Source organism: Chiloscyllium plagiosum, unplaced genomic scaffold (assembly GCF_037043375.1).
Source record: "Chiloscyllium plagiosum isolate Xiang-an unplaced genomic scaffold, Cpla_swu_hap1 HiC_scaffold_19, whole genome shotgun sequence".
Classification (NCBI taxonomy): domain Eukaryota; kingdom Metazoa; phylum Chordata; class Chondrichthyes; order Orectolobiformes; family Hemiscylliidae; genus Chiloscyllium; species Chiloscyllium plagiosum.
Genome location: NW_028270157.1, coordinates 28941258 through 28965397, shown reverse-complemented (window position 1 = coordinate 28965397; position 24140 = coordinate 28941258). Strand labels below are relative to the sequence as shown.

Sequence of the window (24140 nt, the reverse complement as noted above, 5' to 3'; positions counted from 1 at the left end):
GGGATCAGTCTGGCGATCCTTAATTGTATTTCCTCTATGGTAAGTATATTCTTTCTTAGGTAAAAAGACCAAACTGCACACACTACTCTCACCAAAGCTCTGTATAATTTCAGCAAACCACTATACTTCTGTACTCAAATCGTCTTGCAGTAAGAGTGAACAGACCATTGGTCTTTCTAATTGCTTGCTGCATCTGTTTATTAGTTTTCAATGACTGATGAATAAGCATACGTAGGTCCTGAGGAACATCAGCACTTTTCAATCTCTCTCCATTGCAATTCTGTCCTCCTGAGAAGCTCTTATCATGAAGATGTAATTTGTTGCATGATAGCAATCATATATAACTTAATCTCTCTAACAATGTCCATCATGTTAATCGATGAGGAAGTCAATCAGCCTTACTCCTTTTAAGATTCTAAGTCATTCCTGTGCCTAGCCCATATGACATCCCCCTCAGCTTTAGCACTTTAAGATTTCTAATTATTATGCAACACTAACCATCTTCTTGAGTAAATAGATTTTCCTCATTTGACCTCTGGTTCACTTGCCAGTCACTTTAAATGAGTCGCCTGGTTTTTGACTCTTCCACCAATGGGAGCAGTTTCTTCCTATCTTCTCTATCCAGGCCCCTCTTAATTTTGAACAGCATATTCAAAGCTTCTTTTCACTTTTTTCTTTGAAGGAGAACAACTCCAATTCCAACCTCCAATAGGGGAGGTGATGCCTAGTGGTATTATTACTGGGCTGTTAATCCAGAGACCCAGCTAATGTTCTGAGGACCTGGATTTGAATCCTGCCACAGCAGATGGCAGAATTTGAATTCAATAAAAATCTGGAATTAGGAGTCAAATGATAATCATGAGCCCATTGCCTCTTGTCAAAAATAAAATTTGGTTCACTAATGTTTTTCATGAAGGAAACTGCCATGCTTAACCAGATAATAATCTGGAATTGATTGACTGTGGTCATCATTAGACTCTTACTAGGAAAAACCCATCCGGTTCATTAATGTCCTTTTGGGAATGTCATTAGCTGGTCAGACTGTCATGTGACTCCAGACCCACAGCAATGTGGTTGACTCTTAACTGCCCTCTGGCAATTAGGAATAGGCAATATATGCTGGCCTAGCCAGTGATGACTTCATCCCAGAAATGAATACCAAAGAAAACTACTTCAATCTGTCTCTGCAACTGAAGTTGCTTATCCCCAGCGCCACTCATAAAACCTTCTGTGTACCCACTCTAATGTTTTCAGACACTTTTTTTAAAGTGCAGTGCCTAGAATTGGGCACAGTGCTCTAGTTGAAGGCAAACTGCTGTTTTATAAATTATTTCCTTGCTTTTGCATCCCATGCCCCTATTTACAAAAGCTTTGATTACAATTTCCTCCTCTTGAAGTAGTGCAGGTAATTATCAATGTTCCCTAGCTATGTAGTACTTGTATTTACAGCCCTGTGATTTATCACATTTAAATCCTTTGTGATCTATGATGAAGGTTGTCATAACATGATAAAGTTATATCAGTCACATTAACTCCTTCAAAAGTGATTGCTGTTGTCTAAAAATCTCTGTCTCGCCTGTTGATTTGATATATATTGCACCCCTGAGGATAAATAATGCAATTGATTGATGACTATTAGAATAATTATCAGTGGAACAGTCAACGGAACAAAGAATGCTTTTTGATTGTAAAAGCTGCCATAAAAAAAATCCTATTTCTGATTGTCATTATTTTGTCCGGACATTCTTGGCAGTTAAATAATGTTATGCATTGATGTGGTACCTTTGATGTAAAATCATTCCAGGAATTTTATTCCATGAAGATGGAAATCGATTACTTGGGTATAGCAGCCTAATGGTTATGATTAGATTAACAACGTAAGATTGCAAGTTCAAATTTGTAGCTCTACGAAACCCAGACAAGAATGGTGTTAGGTAACCACCCAACTAAGAGTTGGAGGAAGCAGTAAAAGCATCCCCATTTACAAACTTCGTGCAGCCAAGCAAGTGAATGTAACTGGTGAGGCTGAAGTGTTTGCATACGTTTTATGCCAAACACGCCAACTGCATGATCCTACACAATCTTCATTATTGTAAATGCATCTACCTGGCTAAGTTGGTTCACTTCACCTGAAATTTAGTAGCGATTGACTGCACCAGTCAGAGCCAGAATAATTGAATCTGACTGTGGACAAGAACACTAGCAAAATTAGCTTCTTCCAGCCCAGCTTCCATCTTGCAATATGGGACATTGTGTTCCTTTCTCTCCTATCCATAAAGCACGGGATGACTGTAATCTGGCCAATGCCAGTCTGCTAATCATCAGTCAATGATGGAAGGATTCATTGCCTACTGAATCATAACTTCCTCAATGCTCAGTTCTGCTTCTGCCTGAGCCTTTCAGCTTATGATATCCTTTTTCCATCTTTATCCAAAAATGGAGCCGAGGTGAATGCCAGAGATACAGTAGCAAAATGGCAGCATTCAACTTAGCATGGCACTAATGATTCTAGTATTTGCATTTAATATAATCAAATAACATGTTCAAAGTTTGTGAGAAGATTTGTAGCTCGGGTACTCGTTGCTGTGGTTCTGTTCGCCGAGCTGGAAGTTTTTGTTGCAAACGTTTCGTCCCCTGTCTAGGTGACATCCTGAGTGCTTGGGAGCCTCCTGTGAAGCGCTTCTGTGGTGTTTCCTCCGGCATTTATAGTGGCCTGTCCCTGCCGCTTCCGGTTGTCAGTTTCAGCTGTCCGCTGTAGTGGCCGGTATATTGGGTCCAGGTCTATGTGTTTGTTGATGGAGTTTGTGGATGAGTGCCAAGCTTCTAGGAATTCCCTGGCTGTTCTTTGTTTTGCTTGCCCTATAATGGTAGTGTTGTCCCAGTCAAATTCATTGTCTCACCAAAACGAAGGACCCGATACCCAGCATGAGCAAAACTAATGTAGTGTACAAAATCCCATGCAAGGACTGCACAAAACACTATATAGGACAAACAGGAAGACAGCTAACGATCCGCATCCACGAACATCAACTAGCCACGAAACCACACGACCAGCTATCCCTAGTAGCCACACACGCAGACGACAAGCAACATGAATTTGACTGGGACAACACTACCATTATAGGGCAAGCGAAACAAAGAACAACCAGGGAATTCCTAGAAGCTTGGCACTCATCCACAAACTCCATCAACAAACACATAGACCTGGACCCAATATACCGGCCACTACAGCGGACAGCTGAAACTGACAACAGGAAGCGGCAGGGACAGGCCACTATAAATGCCGGAGGAAACACCACAGAAGCGCTTCACAGGAGGCTCCCAAGCACTCAGGATGTCACCTAGACAGGGGACGAAACGTTTGCAACAAAAACTTCCAGCTCGGCAAACAGAACCACAGCAATCAAATAACAAATAAAGGCATTCAAAAAAAGTCCTTACTTTCACAAAAAAAACTGTATCCTAAAATTGTCAGACTTTTCAGCCATGAGCAGAAACACATCCACTGCTTGTCAAACTGTTTATTAGGTCTAACAAATATTGTCTGTTATTCACGAGATACTATGCAGCCAAATACAATCTTGGCCATGCAGATGCCAATATGTCAAATACAACACATTCTAGGACATTCCTTGGAGCTGTTCCCAGTCTGCGGGCATTAGTTCCCTGGAAATGTGGAACAAATGCTGTGGCATTGTCACTGCAGACTAATCCATCTGAAATCATGGTAGCTCTAAGGAAGTTCCTTGCCATTGTTATGGATCCTTCATTAGTCAGAACTAAAATTGTGAAGTGCATCACCACTCACAAATGCTCCAATACACACATCCCATAACAAGCCCCAAAATATGATTCTAATGTGATACTATTGCAAAGCTTTCTATTTTTGTTTTTCACATATCATTGCAGTGTCCTGTTTAACCAGTGCTGATGTGTATCAGGAGGACGTTGCAGTCGTTTTATTGCCATTTCTTAGTGACAGAGTAGAGATCTCTTTAGACTCAGACATTTGTTGTGAGCTAAGTAATTATAAAACTTCTGTTTGCCATCCATGTTTAATAGTTTGTTTTATCTCTATGTAGTGTGTGGATGTTTTTATCTATGTTGTACATGGATGCCTTACCGCTGACTGTATTTGGGAGATAGGCAAAAGAGAAAAAAGGAAGAAAGTGTAAACATGGTTGATGTTCATGTGTAGCAACACTGTCAACATTGAACAGATCTTTAAACATAAATTATGTCCATAAACCTTTGGCATTGTATCTCATAAATATGGTTAAAAGCAACACACCACACCCATGTCAGAAGATGGGCCCAGGATGTGTTTTATTCAGAGTTTGTTCTCCTATTTCTTCTGGTGTGACTGCTGTTCTACATCTTTCATTGATGTGAGTTTACCTCCTAGGACTAGTGACTGATACAGAACAGAAGCAACGTGTTGTGTTTTTCTTCACATGAGACAGCTTTGATTTAAAATTCCACATTTGCAAGTAATTTTATAATTTCCCCAATTTCCCTTTTCAATGGATTAGTAATAAATTCCATATTTGATCCATTGTCCCAACTTGAAAAGCAATCACCGAATTTATTTTCTGATTGTGTTCTAAGATTCATGTCCTCACTATCTCTGGAACCAATTTACCATCCTTTTCAAAACACTTCATAGTTTTGGCATTCTCTCTTTAGATGATGATCTTACCAGATCTGAAACAAAATCCCAACATTTTCAAGACTGTCTTCCAAACTGCAAAACATTTATCAATGTAGCATCAGAGTAAATGTGCACAATATTCCTTCCATTGCTTTCATTGTACACCACACCTGCAATTATGGCTATATTTATTTTGAGGTTTATTTTGTTCAACTTTCTTGCCATTTTGTGTATCCTATCCAACAAGATAACAAAGCAAGGATTCAATTTTCAATGTTCTTCTACTTGTGGCCTCACTGAGGACAAATAGTCCTCAGCAAAGAACTCCCCTTTGTTTCTCTCCTTGATGAAGTAACCTTTTAACGATTTAGAGGAGCTGGTGTTGGACAGGGGTGTACAAAGTTAAAAATCTCACAACACCAGGTTATAGTCCAACAGGTTTATTTGGAAGCACTGGCTTTCGAAGCGCTGCTCCTTCATCAGGTGGTTGTGGAGTTAGCGCTCTGAAAGCTAGTGCTTCCAAATAAACCTGTTGGACTGTAACCTGGTGTTGTGTGATTTTTAACTTTTGTACAAGCTTTTAACAGCTTTTTTGAACCTGTTTCCTCTCCTTTTCCTACTACATCCAATAATTCCATTATCCAGATTCTATTGTTGCAATGAACATGGATGAACACTGTATCCACAGTTTTTCTTAACTCTTTTTGATCTATCTTCTCTGCTAGTAAGGAAAATAAATTAAACTTTGAATGAATTCAGCATGAATTTGAGACTGAGGTGTGAGAATGGGCAGGAGTTTCATTGTTTTTTTTCTTTACGACTTTTACTGTGTAGTAGGGTTTTTCACAGATCTCTGCCGAATTTACAGAAGTGAGCAAAAAAGAAAAAGGGTGGTGCTGCTGCAAGGAGAAACAAATAACGCAATTCAAGAAAGTAGATGGAAGTTAAGATGAACGAATTGTGACTGCAGGGGGTTTTCCCCTCCGTTTTAAATGTAGGTTTGGCTGGAATTTGTTTGTGTTGAAGAGTATGGTGCTGGAAAAGCACAGCAGGTCAGGCAGTATCAAGGAGCAGAAGAATCAACGTTTCGGGCATAAGCCCTTCATCAGGAATGGGGCTTGTGGACCGGGGAACCGAGAGATAAATGGGAGGAGGGGGTTGGGACTGGGGGGAAAGTAGCTTGGAAAGTGAAAGGTAGATGAAGGTGAGGGAGAAGTTGATAGGTCGAGGCGGGGGTGGAGCGGATAGATGGGAAAGGTGATGGACACATCAGGAAGACGGTGTCGAGTTGGAGGCTTGGGACTGGGATAATGTGTGGAGAGGGGAAATGAGGACACTGTTCAAATCCACATTGATCCCGTGTGGTTGCACGTTCCCAAAGGAGAATATGGGGCGTTATTCCTCGAGGTGTCAGGTGGTAATGTTTTGGCAGTGGAAGAGGCCCAGGACCTGCGTGTCCTCGACAGAATGGGAGGGAGAGTTGAAGTGTTCAGCCACAGGGTGGTGGGGTTGGTGGGTGCGGGTGTTCCAGAGATGTTCTCTGAAATGATCCGCAAAAAGGCGTCCTGCCTCACCAATATAGAAGAGACCACATCGGGTGCAACGGATACAATAGATGACATTGGTAGAGGTACAGGTAAATTTCTCCGAGTGGAATCTGTTTTAGATTTAATTTATAATTAGACACTAATATTCCATTTTAATCCCAGTGCACACGGTTCACAACCTTGTTTATTTTTAAATGTTTCTCTTCCTCTATTTAAAAAATAGACCACCATAGCCTTACCAGATCATAGGGCTGCTCTCCCATTTGAGAGAGATGAGTGGCGGTGGTTTACCCTGAGGGGTACCGCACTTCAGGCAGGGGAGAGGTTGTGAAGGAGAAATCTTCATGGTAACTTCAACTGGTATGAGATTACAAATCACACTTGACATTGCTGTATATTCACAAACCAAGCAGAAGAGCTAAAGCTGATGGCTCTAAAAAGAAAAGAAATGGTTGCATTAATATCGCAAGTTTCCTGACCACTGGTTGTCTTAAAGTGCTTTGCAATCAAACAAAGTACTGTTGAAGTCTAGGTGCTGACTGCAGTATGTGAAATGTAGCAGCCAATTTGCCAACAACAAAACCCAAATACTGCAGTCTTGGCTAGGTTACAGTTTTCTTTTTTGTAATGTTGCTTGAGGGATAAATATTAGCCAGGACATGGGGTTAGCTCCTCTCCTCTTCAAAGTTGTCTATTGAATTATTTAGGTGCATCTAATTAGGCAGAGAGGACTTTGATTTGTTACATCATCTAAAAGGCTGCACTTCCAGAAGTGCAGCACTCCCATAGTATTGCACTGAAACATCAGCCTTGTGTCTTATACTCCAGTCCTGGATTTGGCTTTGAGCCTAGAACCTTGTGATTCAAGAGGTGAGTGCAACCAATTGAGCCATGGTTTACACACTGGAATCAAATGCAGTATACAATTGGGATAAATATCAGCAGTACATTAGCTTCATTAAGTCAAACTCTTGCCAGGCCTTGTACCAAAATTATTATAGGAACAAAGTTTTAATGTCAGTTGAGGTATCATTAGATTCTTATTTACTTTTGTAATAGAATGAATTTCTTGGGCTATTTCTATCAAGCAAAGTTTAATGTCTGCACATTGTTAGTACAAAAGTTTTTAATGTAACCTTTGAGTCTACTTCAACAAAAGTTCAATTATTTATTACTAGACAATCGCATTGTTGCTTTGATCATCATCTTAAGACATGAATACAGAATGTCTTAGTCTGTTGTTGTGCAGCAGGTTCAACCAGTGAACAGTCTGAGTCACATGGGTTTGGAATATACCAGTTTGGTGTCTGCTCTGTGCTGATTTAATGGTATACCATAGCAGTTTTAATGGTGGAAAAATAACCAAGGTTCTCATTTCCATTGTCCAGTAACCCCTTATGGATGTGCAAGTGCAGATTTGGGTTCAGACAAAATTGGGCTTTTGTCTTTTTTTTATGCACGAATCTTTATTCAAATTCCACCACCAGGAAGATAGGAAAACACCCGGGTGGCCAGTGACAAACACTGCCCTTCACATCAAAGGGCAGTGCTGTGTGATCAAAACAGTGAGGGGGAGGGTAGCGACTAAATCAAAATAGAGTTGGAGGGAGAAATGATGCACTCCACTCCCTGTGGTGCCCACCTCTCCCTGAACAACTCCAGGGTGTTGGTCAACACCACGTGCTCCTTCTCCAAGGACACCCGGGCTCTAACGTAACCGCGGAAGAGGCTTTTGTCTTCTCCATTGCCAATTGGGAGCTACCATCAAGTTAATTTAATCAACTTGTTGTGACACACCTTAATGGTGGTTAGAATTTGAATCCAGACTGTCTATCACTGCACAACAAGGGGCAACTACTACCTATATTTACATATGCAAAATGATCACTTGAGCAAAGTATTCTTAGAACAGTTCCCCAGTGAATGATCAATTTTAGTGACTTTCTATTTGTCATTTAGAAACATAAAAACATTGAATATAGTTGCAGGAGTAAGCCTTCAGCCCTTTCAAGTCTACTTCACCATTCATAGCTGATCATCTGACTTAGTACCCTACTCCCACTTTCTCCCCATATCCTTTAATCCCATTAGTAATAAAAACAACATCTGCATCTTTCATGAAAGTCTTTAAGGATTTGGACTCAACCATTTCCTGTGGCAGAGAATTCCAGAGGCTTACCACTCACTGGTAAAAGAAATTTCACTTCATCTCTATTCGAAAAGGCCTATCTCTTGTCCCTTAGTCTGTGACCCCTGGTTCTGGATGCTGTGATCATTGCGAACATCCTTCCTGAATCTACCCCATTTAATCTTGTTAGAATTTTATAGATTTCTGAGATCCCCTGCAATCCCATTCTTCTAAAATCTAGTGAATGTAGCCTCACCTGATCCAGTCTTTTCCCTGTATATCAGTCCTGCCGATGTGGGAATCAGCATGAGAAACATTGTTTGTACTGCATAGCCAGAATGTCCTTTCTCCGATAAAGACACGAAAACTGCTCCGTGATATTCCGAGAGTGGTCTCACAAAGGTCATGTATAATCGCAGCAAGATATTCCTGGTCCTCTATTCAATCCTCTCACTATGAAGGCCAACATACCATTTTTTGTCTTCACCACCTGCTGCAACTGCATATTTACTTTCAGCAACTGATGTAGAAGGTCTCGTTGTGTTTTCCTAATCTCTCAACATTTCAGATAATTTGCATGCCTGTTTTTGCTACCAAAGTGGATAACCTCGTTTTTCCATATTATTCTGCATCTGTCATGAATTTGCCCACTCACTCAATTTGTACAGGTGTGCAATGGAATAATAGAGTCTAGGAGTAACACATTCACTGGCTCCCTCTTATCCAAATCACTACTTGTTACATCCTCAAACAAGATTCCAGTAGATTTGTCAAGCATAACTTTTCCTTTGTAACTCCATGCTGACTCTATCCAATCTTGTCATTACCTTCCAATTGTTCTGCTATTAAATCTTTTATAATGGACATCGGCATTTTTCTCACTACTGATGTCAAGTTAATCGGTCTATAATTTGTTGCTTTTTCTTTCTCTCTTCTAAAATAGTGGAGTTACATTAGCTACCCTTCAATCCATGGGAATTATTTCAGAATCTATAGAATTTTGGAAAATGATTGCCTAGCACATCTGCTATTTCTAGAGTCTTAGAGTCATGCAGCATGAAAAATGACCCTTCAGTCCAACTAAACCATGCCGACCATAATCCCAAACTAACTAGTCCCACCTGTCTGTGTTTGGGCCATATCCCTCCCAACATTTCTTCTTCATGTACTTATCTAAATGTCTCAAATCCTGTAACTGTAGCCGCACCCACACACAAGCCATTCTGTAAAACAAAAAAAAATTCCACCTCATGTCTTTTAAATCTTCTCTTCTCCCCTTTAAAAATATGCCCTCTAGTCTTGAAATTCTCCACCCTAAGGAAAAGACGTCTTCCATTAGCCTTATCTATGTCCCTTGTGATTTTATAAACCTTGATAAGGTCACCCCTTAACTTCCTAAACTTCAGTGAAAAAAGTCCCAGCCCATCTAAGCTCTCCCCATAAATCAAACCTTCCATTCCTGGCAACATCCTGGTAAATCTCTTCTGAATCCTCTCCAGCTTAATAATATTCTTCCTATAACAGGGTATTCAGAAATAGACACCAGTAGTGTAGCAGAGACCTCGCTAATGTGCTGTCCAATCTCAAAGTAACGTCCTCACTCCTATACTCAATGATGTGAACAATGAAGGCAAGTGTGCTAAATGCCTTCTTAAACACCCTATCTATATGTGTTCATAGCATTATGTACCTGAACCTCTAGGTCTCTGTTCTACAACACTACCCAAGACCCTGCTTTTAATTGTATAAGTTGTTCCCCTGTTTGTTTTACCAAAATACAATGCCTCCCACTTATCCAAAATTAACCCCATCTGCCCTCATTAGCCCATTGACCCAATTAATCAAGATCTCTTTGTAATCTTAGATAATGCCCTTCCCTGTCCACTATATCACCAGTTTTGTTGTCATCCACAAACTTACTAACCATGCCTTCTATATTCTCATCCAAATTATGTATAGATAAATGACAAACAAAAGTGGACCCAGTGCCAATCCCTGTGGAACGCCACTAGTCACAGGCCTCCAGTCTGAAAAACAGCCCTCCATGCCTACTCTGTCTCCTGCCATCAAGCCAATTTTGTATCCAGTTAGCAAGCTCACCCTGAATCCCATGTGACCCAACTTTACTAATTAGTCTACCAAGTGGAACCTTGTCAAAGGCATTACTAATGTCCAAGTTAGCAATGTTTACGGTGACTTGTTTAGGTAATATGGAATATTGATTACTGAGCCTGGGAATTCATCTGGGAACTTAATCCCATTAATTTCCCCAAAACTGTTTCCCTACTGATATTAATTTCAGCAATCTCTCTTCATTAGGCTCTGTGTTCCTCATGTTTTTGGGATGTTATTCTTTTTTCTTTGAGTTGAGCAGTTTTAATAGTTGGTGTGTTCTATTCTCAGAGGAATTCAAAGGTCAAACTGTAGTTGAGTTGATGAAGAAGGAAGGCAGTACCCTGGGGCTTACAGTATCAGGTGGAGTAGACAAGGAAGGGAAACCAAGAGTATCCAATCTTCGACCTGGAGGAATTGCTGCGAGGTAACCAAAATTGTTGTGAAACATTACCAGATGGTGATGTGAGATTGCACTTGAGATGTGTTTCACTGAGTTCATACAGGCTTTGTGTATAATACATTCTAAAATTGATGCTGAGTTCTTCTCAAATGTTTTGTCTGCTAAAATTTCTAATGTTTTCTGTTACAGAATTGGTGAAAATGTATCTGCTCCATAATTGCTCCATAATCTTTTTGCAAGACAGTCATGAAATCCAAATGTTTTTGTTGGTGTGGAAAATAATTTAATGTAATTGCTTTAGTGACAGACTGCATGAAATTGTTTTTTGATTATTGTAACTTTAGAACAAAGAACAATACAGCATAGGAACAGGGCCTTTGGCTGTCCAAGCCTGTGCCACCATATTTTGCCCTTGCATGCTAAAACTGTCTTCACTTACAGGATCCGTATCCCTCCATTCCCTTCCTATTCATGTATTCGTCCAGGTGCTTGTTGAATGCTGCTATTGTCTCTGCTTCTCTGGTAATGCGTTCCAGGCACTCTCCGCCCTTTGTGTGAAAAACTTGCCTCACACATCTCTTTCAAACTCCACCCCCCACCCTCACCTTGAACTTGTCCCCAAGTAATTGAGTGCTCCACCCTGGGAAAAAAGTGTCATACTTTCCACTCAAACCATGCCATTCACAATCTTATAAGCTTCTCAATCTCCTGCATTTCAGTGAAAATAAACCCAGTCTATCCAACCTTTCTTGATAGCTAAAATGCCCCATCTTAGTCAACCTTTTCTGAATTCTTTCCAAAGCTTCCACATCCTTCTGGTAGTGTGGTGACCAGAACTGTACTCAACGTGGCCTAACTCAAGTTCTGTACAGTTGCAGCATAACTTGCCTATCCGTATACTTAATACCCCTTCCAATAAAGACAAGCATGCCAAAAGCCTACCTGAGCTGCCACCTTCAGTGATCTGTGGACCTGCACACCCAGATCCCTCTACGTATCAGCACTCCTAAGGGTACTAAGATGTTCTGCTCCAACACATTTAATGCACTGAAATAATATGAATTATGAAATGATTATACATAGCAAAACAAATAACCAAATAAGTAGTGATGACAATGTGAATTTAATATTCATGAGCATTATTTTGCTGACCCAATCTATACCTAGTGTCGGCAGCTAATTTTTAGAGGTGTTCAGGACGGTTTTCTAGAAAATATGTTAGAACCAGCAAAAGCAGACTGTTGAGGACAAGGAATAGTTAACAATAAGGAAGCATCTTGGAAGTAGTGACCATAATAAGTTTGAATTTGATTATGGACTCAAGAGGGAGTGTCTTAAACCAATGTCTTTAAATTTATGTTTGTCAAACTTTAAGGGATGAGAAATAAATTGATGGCAACAAACTGATTTCTGTCAGATGGATAGTGCTAACCAGTCTGGAATGTTTCAGATGCATACTACTGTTTTAAAAAAAATCATAGTTTTAACAATAATATCTTTCATGGCCATTGAACCTGAAGAAACAATCTGGTGATAATTGATTAAAGTAATCCTTCTAAAAATTGGATGTCAGAAGATTTATTAATGGAGATTGAAAAAATGTTTTGATACTTGAAGTGGAACCAGATTAGTCTTCCTGAGCTTTTTAATTGCATAATCATTTAACTCAGTTGCTCTTGTGTGTGAAGATATCTTCAGCTCAAATATACTAGGCATTTTGAGATTTTTTTTAAGAACAAGGTTAAAGGCGGAGATAGATTTGGCACAATTGTATATGACTTTGTGTGTTCTGAGGCATGATGCCTGTGGGCTCTCTGCTTTGCTGTTTTTTTACAGGAGTGATCAGTTAAATATTGGAGACTACATCAAATCCGTCAATGGAATCAATTTAACAAAATTCCGACATGACGAGATCATCAGTCTCCTGAAGAATGTTGGTGAGAGAGTGGTTCTTGAGGTGGAATATGAGCTCCCTCCTGCTTGTAAGTATCCTAAATTAAAATTAAAGTTCACTTAAAAAGCTTGAAGTAACTATTGGCAATTTTTCTTTCCACTTGAAATCTAAATGTAACTATTGAACTGATCGTTGTTTTAATTCATCTCATGTAGAAAATAGCCTGTATTATTATGTTACGACCTTCTCTATCGTACATATATACACACACATGTCTCCCAACAGCTAATACCCACTCTGTTAATTATATAATCTTAATTACCTGGAGACTATTTAAAACACAGAACTTCACACTTAAAATTCTCAAAATTCTGAGAATACCTTGTTCAGCAACAGGTAAAACCGGGACACTTAAACATCAGTTATCAATTATACAAGATTTGCTGCTGTTTGTGCAAACTCATAGATATAATTGGAGATGAGCTTTCAACCATTTCAGAACTTGAGCCATCAAAATTGAATTCGTTTAGAAGTTTGAAATTTTGATATGATTTGTAACTGTATTTATCAATGGCACCTTAGTATATTCCCCAGAAACATTTGCATTCAGTTAATTAAAATAAAGTGTAGTAGTCACTTATGCAGGTGAACATGGCAGTCAATTGTGTGTGATAACAGCTCACTTGGGGCTTTAAATGTGATGTACAGCATGCCATATGTGTAAACAGCAATTTATACAACTCCAAACACGTCTCAGTGACTCTCAAGAGTGGTATTTTCCAAACCAAAACCATTACATCAATCGTGAAGAATTTAGATAAAGTCTAATAGGGCGAAGGTAAGGATTTGGATGCTTGCTTATTTGCTTCTACTCAAGCCTTCAGAAGCAGGTTAAATTAGTCAATGTGTTTGCTGGGATTAGTTGCTGTATAGTTGAAGAGGTATTTGACTCTAACCCCACTTTTCTGGAGTGACTCTGGAAACATTCCGGCCCAGTCTTTAAATATACCAAAATTTTGCAATGATTTCTACATATGAAATCATGAATCTGTAATTCATGTTTAATGGAGATATTGCAATAATTGTACTGCATTCAAATGGAGGCAATTAAAACTGTTCCTGGTATCTTTATAATTGAAAATGTAAAGTGTTGACTTCTTCTTAGTGTGATTATTCAAGGAAAAACTTGCAGCATTTATTTTAATTAAATTCATCATAAATTTTGCTGTCCTACAAGTACATTTAACGTCACTGGTTATTTGAATACAGTTAGGTTGTATGCAATATGATGCTTCCACTTCAATTATTCCACTCCCCACATAATCTGGTGCCACCTTACATTGATGCTGAGATCTGAGAATCCGTTGCTGAATGAAGACCTGAAGAGCAGCTGTCCTAGCCTTAACTTTAAGTCAGGTCATTGCCACCAGCAAAACTCTTCTTTTCTGGGTGAGATATCCACCAGTTAGATCTTTAGAGTTCTCCAGTTGTATGGAGATGTCCAACTCCTGTTTAACAGCAAAATGGTGAAAGGAGGTGCCAATTGCGCTATTAGGCATTTGCTCATTGTTGCTCGGTGAGGATTCCACTATTACCCACTCAGCTCATGACTTCATTACAGCATTGGCACAAACATGGACAAAAGAGCTGACCCCCCAGACAATGAGGTGGGGCTGAGTGCCTTTGACATTAAGACATCACTTGTCTGAGTGACATCAAGGAGCCATAGCAAAATTAGAGTTTATGGGAATCTGGAAAACACATCCACTGTCGGATTCATACCGAGCAGAAAAGATGATAACTTGTGATTGTTGGAGGTCCATCATCTCAGCTCCAGGACATATCTGCAAGAGTTCCTCAGGAGAGCATCCTAGGCCCAATCATCTTCAGCTGCTTCATCAGTGTCCTTCCTTAGATCATAAGGCCAGAAGTGGGGATGTTTGTCGATGATTTGCACACTGTTCAGCCTCATTTGCAGTATTTGAGATCTTTGTGTATATGCAGGGAGAGCTGGATAATGTTCAGGCTTTGGTTGATCAGTAGCAAGTAATATTTATATATCAAGTGCCAGACAATGACCATCACCCTTGATGTTCAATGGCATTACCATCACTGAATCACCAAATATTAACATTCCAGGGGTTATAATTGACAGAAATAGAATTGGACTAGTCACATACATGTTGCAACTACAGCAGCACTTGACTGGATAGTTGCTTCTCCAGCAAGCCCAACACCATTCAGGACAAAGCTGCCCACTTATCTGTTTGAAGGCCTACCACCTTTAAATATTCACTCAGTCCACCACCAACACACAATAGAAGCAGTGTGTATCATGTACAAAATGCACTGCAGCAGTTCACCAAGGCTCCTTAGACAGTATCTTCTGCGACTGCTACCACCCAGAAGAACAGTGGCAGACAATTTGTGGGGGGGCACCATTCTGATCTGGAATTGTGTTATCATTCCTTCACTGTCACTGGGTCAAAATACACGAACTCCATATCTACCAGCACTGAAAGTCTACCTACACCTCATGAACCACAACAGTTCAAGAAGGAAACTCACCACTGCCTTCTCTAGGACAGTCGGGGATGGGCAAAAAATAGCACATTCTGTGCATGAATGTTTTTAGAAAAAAATACATCTGCCCCATTGCCTCAGTATGCTTTGATTGTTTTCTTGATTGGCAAATCTTAAATCTTGTTCAAAACTATAAAATGCTTGCATTCGTCTAATGACTACCTGCTACCTGAAGTGTGCTCCACATGTTCTGGTGCCACAGCATGTGACTATCAATACTGTGGCTGTTCTTGATTTCAGTATTTTAATGCATCACTTTTGAACTGCCTTCTTGATGTGAAGTATTCAAAAATGGCAGGCAATTCGTTCACTGCATACATGCCTCAAAATGGGACAAAATGTACGAATAAGCTGCAGCTAAATGCTGTTCTCCAAATAATTAGTTCGATTTTGTTCTGTATATTAGCATGGAATCCTTTCCCAGTGATTTGAGTGACAAGTTCTTTAATTTTATTCCTAGCTACTCAAGGCTCGGGGATTATTCTCAAAACTGTGGAAGTGACTTTGCACAAAGAAGGCAATACCTTTGGATTTGTGATTCGAGGTAAGAATGTCTATATGTTTAATCATAGCTTATTTCCACACTGTATGGATTCTATTTGGCCCACTTGGGTCAGCGCCAACCCTCCGAAGAGCATCCCATCCCGGTAACCCCGCATTTCCCCTGACTAACCCACAAAACCTGCACATTCCTGGGCACTACGGGCAATTTAGCATGGCCAATCCACCTTGGCTGCATATCTTTGGACTGTGGGAGAAAACTGGTGCATCTGGAGGAAACCCATGAAGACACTGGGAGAATGTGCAAACTCCATACAGACAGTCGAACCTAGACCCCTAGCACTGAGGCAGCAGTGCTAACCACTGAGTCACCATGCCACCTGGCATAATGGCATATTGCAGGATATATTCCAACTTTCACCTGTTGTTTCAATCCATTGAAATAAGTGCTTATTGATCATATATATTCATGATGTCTTTTTTTTTTGTTCCCTGTTTCTAGTCACTGTTAAAACTCCATTCCATTCTTGATACAAAATGGGTATACTAAGAAAGATAGATTTGTATCTATACAGCATCTTCCCAACCTCAAGACATCCCAAAGCACTTTAGAGCCAATTCAGTGCTTCTGAATGTAGGCATTGTGGTAACTTAAGAAATGTCGCTACTAAATTGTGCGCGGCAAGCTCTTACAAATGTGAGTGTGGTAATGACCAGATAATCTAGGTTTGTTAAATCGATTTGAGGAATAAATATCGATCAGGCCACCAGGGTGACTTCCCTGGTCTTGTTTGAAATCATGGCAAAGGATATTTAAAATCCACCAAAGAGAGCTTTAGTGCAGAATTCTCTCAGTACTGAACTGGAGCATCAACCTAGATTTCTGAACCCAAGACCCAAGTGGGACATGAGCCACAGCCTTTTGATTCAGAGCCACAGCTGAATAGAATGTGTAATATGTTTCGCTTAAAAGTACTACTAGAGTATGTGGTTCTAATTACATCACCATTTGATGTTCTTTCTATTTATAGATTCCACATCTTTGTCATTAAATTATTATTTTTTTCTTCCAAGTGATCCTCAGTGTTGAGAAAGTTATTGAATATGATATTGGTCTCTGTTGTGTTACTGTGCAAATAGGAAGTTTCAATTTTACTTTCCTGTAAGAGTTACTGACGAACCATGTTTCCTACATGATTTAGTATGACTTCTGACGTCTGTACCCTACTCAGCACTGAATGAGGCTGTTACCTTGACAACGAGTGTTTTAAAAAAAATCAGTATTTTGAGTTGTAGTGCCAAGAAAAACAGATGGAGCTGACACAATCAATTTAATTTCATAAAAATAATGTAGTGTGATGGGGCTGGGGCAAGAGTCAGTATGTTTCTAGAAAATAAATATACTTGTGTTAGGTATAGCTGTCATTGGCGCTGCAGACTTAAAACATCGTTATGTTGTGGATTTCCTTGTTTCATTGAGTCATGTAGCTGCATTGTAATTCTTGTAGATCAGTTTAGTCCTTGTTGGTTCAGTGATACCACTGAAGTGGAATATCTACACAATTTAAGCAGCAATCACTGAATTAAGTTCAGAAATGAGAACCCTGGCTGCATTTCCTCTCTGAAGCTTGGAACACTAAGGCCAGTTATAATGCTGTCTTTGTCAATTTGAATGAAATCTTTCATCTGAATACAGGCAATGAAATGAACTTAGTCATGTAGGGCCAAGCCATACCACACAGTGGATTTACTAATGGACCATGAACCACAGTGTTTGTTAATGAACCTTGAAGTACAGTGTTCATTAAACAGCATTATGGTTGCAATGAGCATCTAGAACTTGCCATTTGTCGTCCTCCTCTAATTTGTACAGCAAACCACCTGGGTGCCATTGTATCCTTTGAAATGTGTTTGATAAAAAGTATTAGCAAAGGGAAGATTTTGACCTTGTTTCATTCAGCAAAGTTTGTAGGCCGCTCAGCCCATTGAGCCTGCCCTACCATTGAAACAGATCATGCTGATCAGCTACGTCAATGCTACCTCTCATCCCTTGATGTCGTTATTTTCCTGAAATCCGCTGGTTGAGCATGTTGAAGACTGCAATGCTTGAACTTCTCAAGATTCACCACATTTAAAGTGAAGAAATTCTAAAACACATCAGACTCATTCAACAATAGTAAAACAACCTATCTCCCTTTTGATATCTTTAACAAACGTATGGCTAGATTGGTTTACTGAGCTGCTGTAAACTTTGCATTCTGCTAATCGGTCTAATGATACATGTTGTTCTTTGGGACAATGAATTGACATATTGGTTTCTGCTAGTCCAAACATTGCTTAGTTATTTTAGATGATTGGAAAATCCAAACTGGGGTGGGTGTTTTTTTGCCTCCCAAGTTTCTCTTCAGAAGGAACAGACTGATGATTGAGGTACAATTCCATTGCTACCAGTTGCTTTTTAGTAACTTGACCAATTGGACATTCTTCAAATGTGCGGCCAGATACTGAGTGCTGAGAGGTCCCTGACACACACACACTTTGATTATCATCATTGGTTGCAGTCACAAGTGAGGGCTTTACAAATGTTCTCCCTTCCTGAAGTGCTGAAGGCAGTTGTTGGCATCCTCATCACCTTGCCTCCAATTGGCTCACTTTGGGCAGACTGGATATTAGCCTTGGGGCCTTCTGTATTGGTACTGCTCAGTTCCACATTCAGCTGTTGATATGTCTCTTTCTATTGATTCATATTTTATATATTTATTTTCCTCAGGAGGAGCCCATGAAGACAGAAGTAGATCCCGCCCGATTGTAATAACCTATGTCAGAGCTGGGGGACCAGCTGACAGGTACAGTTATAGAAATGAACATCATGATCATACCTCTAAATCAGGTAGTCTTTACATAACTCATTAGTCAACTGCAAGTTTTGTAGGCCAGTATAATCGGCTTTTATCAAACCCTGCATTTCTCATCCTATCGCCACCAGTCATTGTCTCCCTTCTATTATTTTATTAGTTGTAAAAGTATACTTTTCATAATTTATCTACAAGTACATTACAAAGCAAATTAAGTCAAGCAATATAGAAGTTTAAATTTAAAAATGCATTTTCCATTTGTGCATTCTTTGGTATCTCCATCCAAATGCAAAATTGGGGCGTTTACTAATTATGACAAACTATCCACATTCCAATAGAAGCTCCAGGGAGGTTCGAAAAGTTAACAGACTCACTTGGTATCATGACACAAATTGCTTTTTTAGTTGTAAAAATTTGCTTTATTCATAAATTATCGCTAAGTACTCTACAAAACAGCTTAAGTTGGGGTTTTCTGAAAATACAATTACAAAAATCACGTTTTTTTTTAATCTGAGCATTGCATTTTTGGTGCTGCCATCCAAATCTAAAACAAGAGTATTTATCAAATATGAACAGAATTACATCATTCCAACATAAACTTCTGTTCGTAACAAGTCCTCGGGATATCATGACAGAAAGGTCTTGGACGATCTTTACCCTCTCTTCCTTGGCAGTGGCTACCCCAAGCTTTAGTACATCCCTCAGCACATAGTCCTGGATCTTGGACTGTACCAGTCTGCAACACTCGGTTGAGGAGAACAAAGAGTAGATCTTTCACTGAGTTGATGGTCTTCCAAGTGCAGTGTCCTGGTGTGCATGTAAGGGAACAGCCTGTAAAAAGCACAGGGTCCTGCATCATGGAATAAACCTCGACAAAGAGCATTACATCTCTTTCCAGACTTCCTTCATAAACATACTTTCCAGAAGGTGACGTGTGATGGTCTGACCACCATCTCAAGGGCAGCGTGCGCAGCGCAGAGAATCTGGGCACGCATGAAAGATCTGACCAATTGGACCCTTCTCAACAGCAGCCAAACCTTGTCTTGGTGTACGTTGGAATGTTCTACTGATGAGAAATTCTGCAAATTACTTTGACAGTTGGTTCAGTGTACCATCCAAAAGCAATGACCTCCTTAATTCCTGGAAGGGCCTCATGGATGTTAAATGGTGACCGCTGCCTGATGGGTGTGTGGCCGGAGAGGTTTTTCTATGTGAACGTTTCCATGAGGGACATGTGATATGGAATATTCAGTGGTAATGTGGGTAGACCTGGGTCAGGTAGAACCTAAACGCATAGTTACACTTAATGTTTGCAAACCAAGGGTCCACGCATGATTTGATGCAGCCACTCACAAATGTAGCCATCACAATGATGCTGACTTGCTCTTAAACATTGTTTCTTAATATGTTATCCTGTTCACTGTTTTAGTAAATGGTGCAAACCTGATGTGTCTTGCAACAATTATTTCATTATAGAAAACAAGAGTGTACAATCATAGGCTGATGATTTGGTACAGAGAAGTAATTAAAAATGTACCACATCCAATACTGAGTCATGTCTGTGTTTGTGATTTAATGCTTTTGAATTTTTATTGGTCTTTTGAATTTTTATAGAGTTTTTAAAAATATAAAGAAATGTTTTATAATGGGTCTATGTGAATGCCCCAAAGCATGTTACTGCCTTCAACTCTGACACTTGAATGTTCGTGAAAACGACGTATTTATGATTTTGGACTTGCATGACACAAATTTGTGATACACTTTGTGAGGTTTTGATTATGTTTGATATCAGTTTCCACTGTTTTCCTTATTCAAAACAATTTCTTAGATTAGGAAGATAAAATGTTGAAAATGTCAACCATTGGTTGATGTAAACATTCAAATGAACTTGAATATGTAGTTATGGTATTCAGGAAGTGATTAGACGAGACTGATCTCACTAAAATCCTCTGACCTTTTCTTTTCAAAAACTAAGAAAACTAAGCTGTATTTTGACTGTTTCCACCCTCCACATTTCAATTTTTTTTAAAAACTCAGCGATATGGGTTTCACTGGCTGGGCCAGCGTTTATTGCTCATCCCTAGATGCTCATGAGGTAGTGATGTTGAGCTGCCTTCTTGAACCGTTACCTTCCATCTGCTGTGGTAACCCCTCAATGCCATTAGGGAAGGAACTTGAGGATTTTGGCCCAGTGACACTGAAGAACCAATAGTGGCCTGGAGCAGAACCTGCAAGGCATGATGTTCTAATGTATCTGCTACTCTTGTTCTTCGAGACAAGGTGGTCATTAAATTTGGAAGGTGCTGCCTAAGGATCTTTGAATTTCTTGCTGTGCATCTTGTAGATAGTACACACTGCTACTACTTAGTGTTGGTGGTAGAAGGAGTGGATGCTTGTGGATGTAGTGCCAATCAAGCAGATTCTTTGCCTGGATGGTATCAAGCTTCTTGAGTGTTTGCACTAATCCAGACATGGCGAGTATTCCATCACATTCCTGACTTGTGTCTTCTCGCTGGTGGATATACTTTGAGCAGTCAGAAGGTGAGTTACTTGCAGGTTTCCTCGTGCCTAACTTGCTCTTGTAGCCACTGTATTTATAGGTCTAATCCAGGAGAAAATGAGTACTGCAGATGTTGGAGATTAGAGTTGAGAGTGTAGTGCTGGAAAAGCACAGCAGGTCAGGCAGCATCTGAGGAGCAGAGGATCGATGTTTCAGGCATAAGCCCTTCATCTGGAATGTTGGGGGGCTGGTGGGGGTGATGGGGGCTGAGAGATCAATAGGAGGGTGGGGTTGGGGGAAGGTAGTTGGAAAGGTGATAGGTAGATACAGGTAGGGATTGATGGTGATAGATCAGAGGGGAGGGTGGAACGGATAGGTGGGAAGGAATTTGGACAGATAGGACAGTTCAAGAGGGTGATGCCAAGTTGGAATTGGGATGAGGTGGAGGGGGGGAGATAAAGAAACTGGTGATATTGACATTGATGCTGTGTAGTTAGAGGGTTCCTATGCAGATGAGACATTCTTCCTCCAGGCATCAGGTGGGTTGGATTTGGAGGAGTGGGAGGGGGAGTTGAAGTGGTTGGCCATAGGGCTCTGGTGTTGTTTAGTGTGTGTCCCAGAGATGTTCCCTGAAACGTCCTGCGAGTTAGTGCCCTCTCTCTCTCCAATGTAGAAGAGGTCACATCAAGAGCAATGAACACAGTAGATGAGGTGTTTGAATGTGCAAGCAAATCTCTGCCAGATGTGGAAGTTTCCTTTGGAGTCTTGGATGGAGCTGAAGGGGTAGGTGTGGGCGCAGGTTTTATACCTCTTACGCCTTTTCCTTTGGGCCCTGACCTGCAGGGAATTGATAATGAGGGATTCGGTGATGGTAATGCCATGAAATGTCAAAGGTTAGACACTTTCTTGTGTGGCGTGAATGTCATTTGTCACTTCTCAGCCCAAACTGAGGTTGGCGTTTCTGAGCAGATACTAGTATATGAACATTTAAGAACTTCGGGTAATTTATTAATAGTCAAACTGTTTCTCTGCCAATTTCTTGGAGCTATTTATGGCCAATATCCTTACTGCCATTCATAGTGATAGGTTAGGGGAGATTGTGGCATAATGCTAATGTCACTGGACTAGTAATGCAGAGACCCAGACTCGTATCCTGGCGACATGAATTCAAATCTCACCATGACAGCTGGATGTAAATTTGATGACTAAGAATTCATTTGATTAATGAAAATCTGGAATATAATATGAAACTTTGTATTAATGCCGTAAAAGTATCATTTAGTTGTCATAAAAATACCCGTCTGGTTCATTTAATGTGCTTTTAGAGAGAGGTTTTGACACGTGACTTCAGATTCTCAGCAATGTGATTGATTGACTCTTAACTGTGTTCTGCGCTGGCTGAGGAAGCCCTCAGTTCAAGAACAGTTAGGATTGGGTAACAAGTCACCCACATTTCTGTGAAAGACTAAAGGAAAAAATTGGTAGAAGAATCATGTGTAACAAATAACATAAAACTAATTAATGAGAACTGTTCATGTTGACTTATCATAACACAATAATAACAAGTTTAATATGAAGTTGATAGTGAACCATCCAGCCATGCAATTTATTTATGAGGCAGTCTCTATCTTATGAATAACAGCCTGAATTCAGAAACTAACTGGATACGTTTTACTATTGGACTGTGGCACTGCTATTAGCCGTAGTGACTAATGACTTTGAATTGTGATATGATTTGTTTTATTCTCCAGGGAAGGCACAATAAAAGTTGGCGACAGGCTGTTGAGTGTTGATGGAATACGGTTACATGGAACAACGCATACAGAAGCTATGAGCATTCTCAAACAATGTGGACAGGAGGCAACATTAATAATCGAATATGATGTGTCTGTCATGGGTATGTTGAGTTTTGAAGACGTCCTTGAGCTCTTCTGTTTAAAAAAAAAAAGACCTTGAGCTCCTAACCACTTTGCCCTTTCTGTACAAAGAATTGTTTCATCTCAGCTGTGCCCAACTGTGTTCCATTAGGAACTACTGAGTGTAACAGTATCATCTGTAGGTTCATTCTGAGGTGAACTATTTCTGGTTCCCTCTCTTGAGATTGCAGGTAAATCAATCTTTCTCTTTGCTACATATAAGTTTTATTCAAATAATTCTCCTAAATGAGAGTATAATGCATCTAAATTGATGCTAATTTCCAAAAGCGTATGTATTATATAACATCTATTATTATTTATCTGGCAATTGCACTTCTACCAAAGTGAATTTGAGCTAGTTTAGCTATTCTATGATTGAGAAATAAGTGTGTATTTCTGCATAAATAATTCATATGTTAATAAGTAACATCCAAAACATTGTCCTTCACTTTGACCCAGTAAAATTGACTTTTATTGTAATTGTCTTCAAGAATTGGAATAGATTTGGGTTTATTTGCACCTTTCTTGTTTCTCTCTGTCACACAGATGGTTTTGTTTACTGTGTCATTTAGTTTTAAAGATTTATCATCTCTCTTTACAGATCACTGTCTATTCTTGTCTTGAAACTGTCACTGGAAGTCTGGCCTTCTATTATTGTATTCATGGCCAGTTGCTGTATGGTAACACAGAAGTATCACATTGTGTCAATTTGTTTTTTGATTTGTTAGATTCCGTAGCAAATGCTTCAGGCCCCCTGATGGTGGAGGTGGCCAAGACCCCTGGTTCAAGCTTGGGCATTGCTTTAACTACCTCACTGTACTGTAACAAGCAAGTCATAGTCATAGACAAAATAAAGGCTGCCAGCATTGCAGATAGGTAAGTACTTGGGCTTAATCATCACAGCTATTAATCACTTCATTATTTTATGCATTTTCAAATAGAACTCCATGTGATGTGAAGCAATGTATGTATATTTTGATTATAAACACAACAGTTGGTGTATTTGAAGTGTGTCCTCAATCAAGATCTGAAATTAGGCTGAAAAAGTCT

General features: G+C 39.7%; 1 protein-coding gene across 7 annotated transcripts in view; it reads left to right on the top strand.

Annotated features, from left to right (window-relative positions):
* grip1 (glutamate receptor interacting protein 1) overlaps nt 1-24140 on the top strand; it is a 459039-nt gene that overhangs the window by 325775 nt on the left and 109124 nt on the right. For all 7 annotated transcript variants that reach the window (XM_043709637.2, XM_087997173.1, XM_043709639.2 and 4 more), the window contains exons 3-8: nt 10730-10865; nt 12678-12823; nt 15779-15862; nt 18590-18665; nt 22926-23071; nt 23819-23966. In XM_043709637.2, the coding sequence (XP_043565572.2) occupies nt 10730-10865; nt 12678-12823; nt 15779-15862; nt 18590-18665; nt 22926-23071; nt 23819-23966 (736 nt within the window). The remainder of the gene's footprint in view (nt 1-10729; nt 10866-12677; nt 12824-15778; nt 15863-18589; nt 18666-22925; nt 23072-23818; nt 23967-24140) is intronic.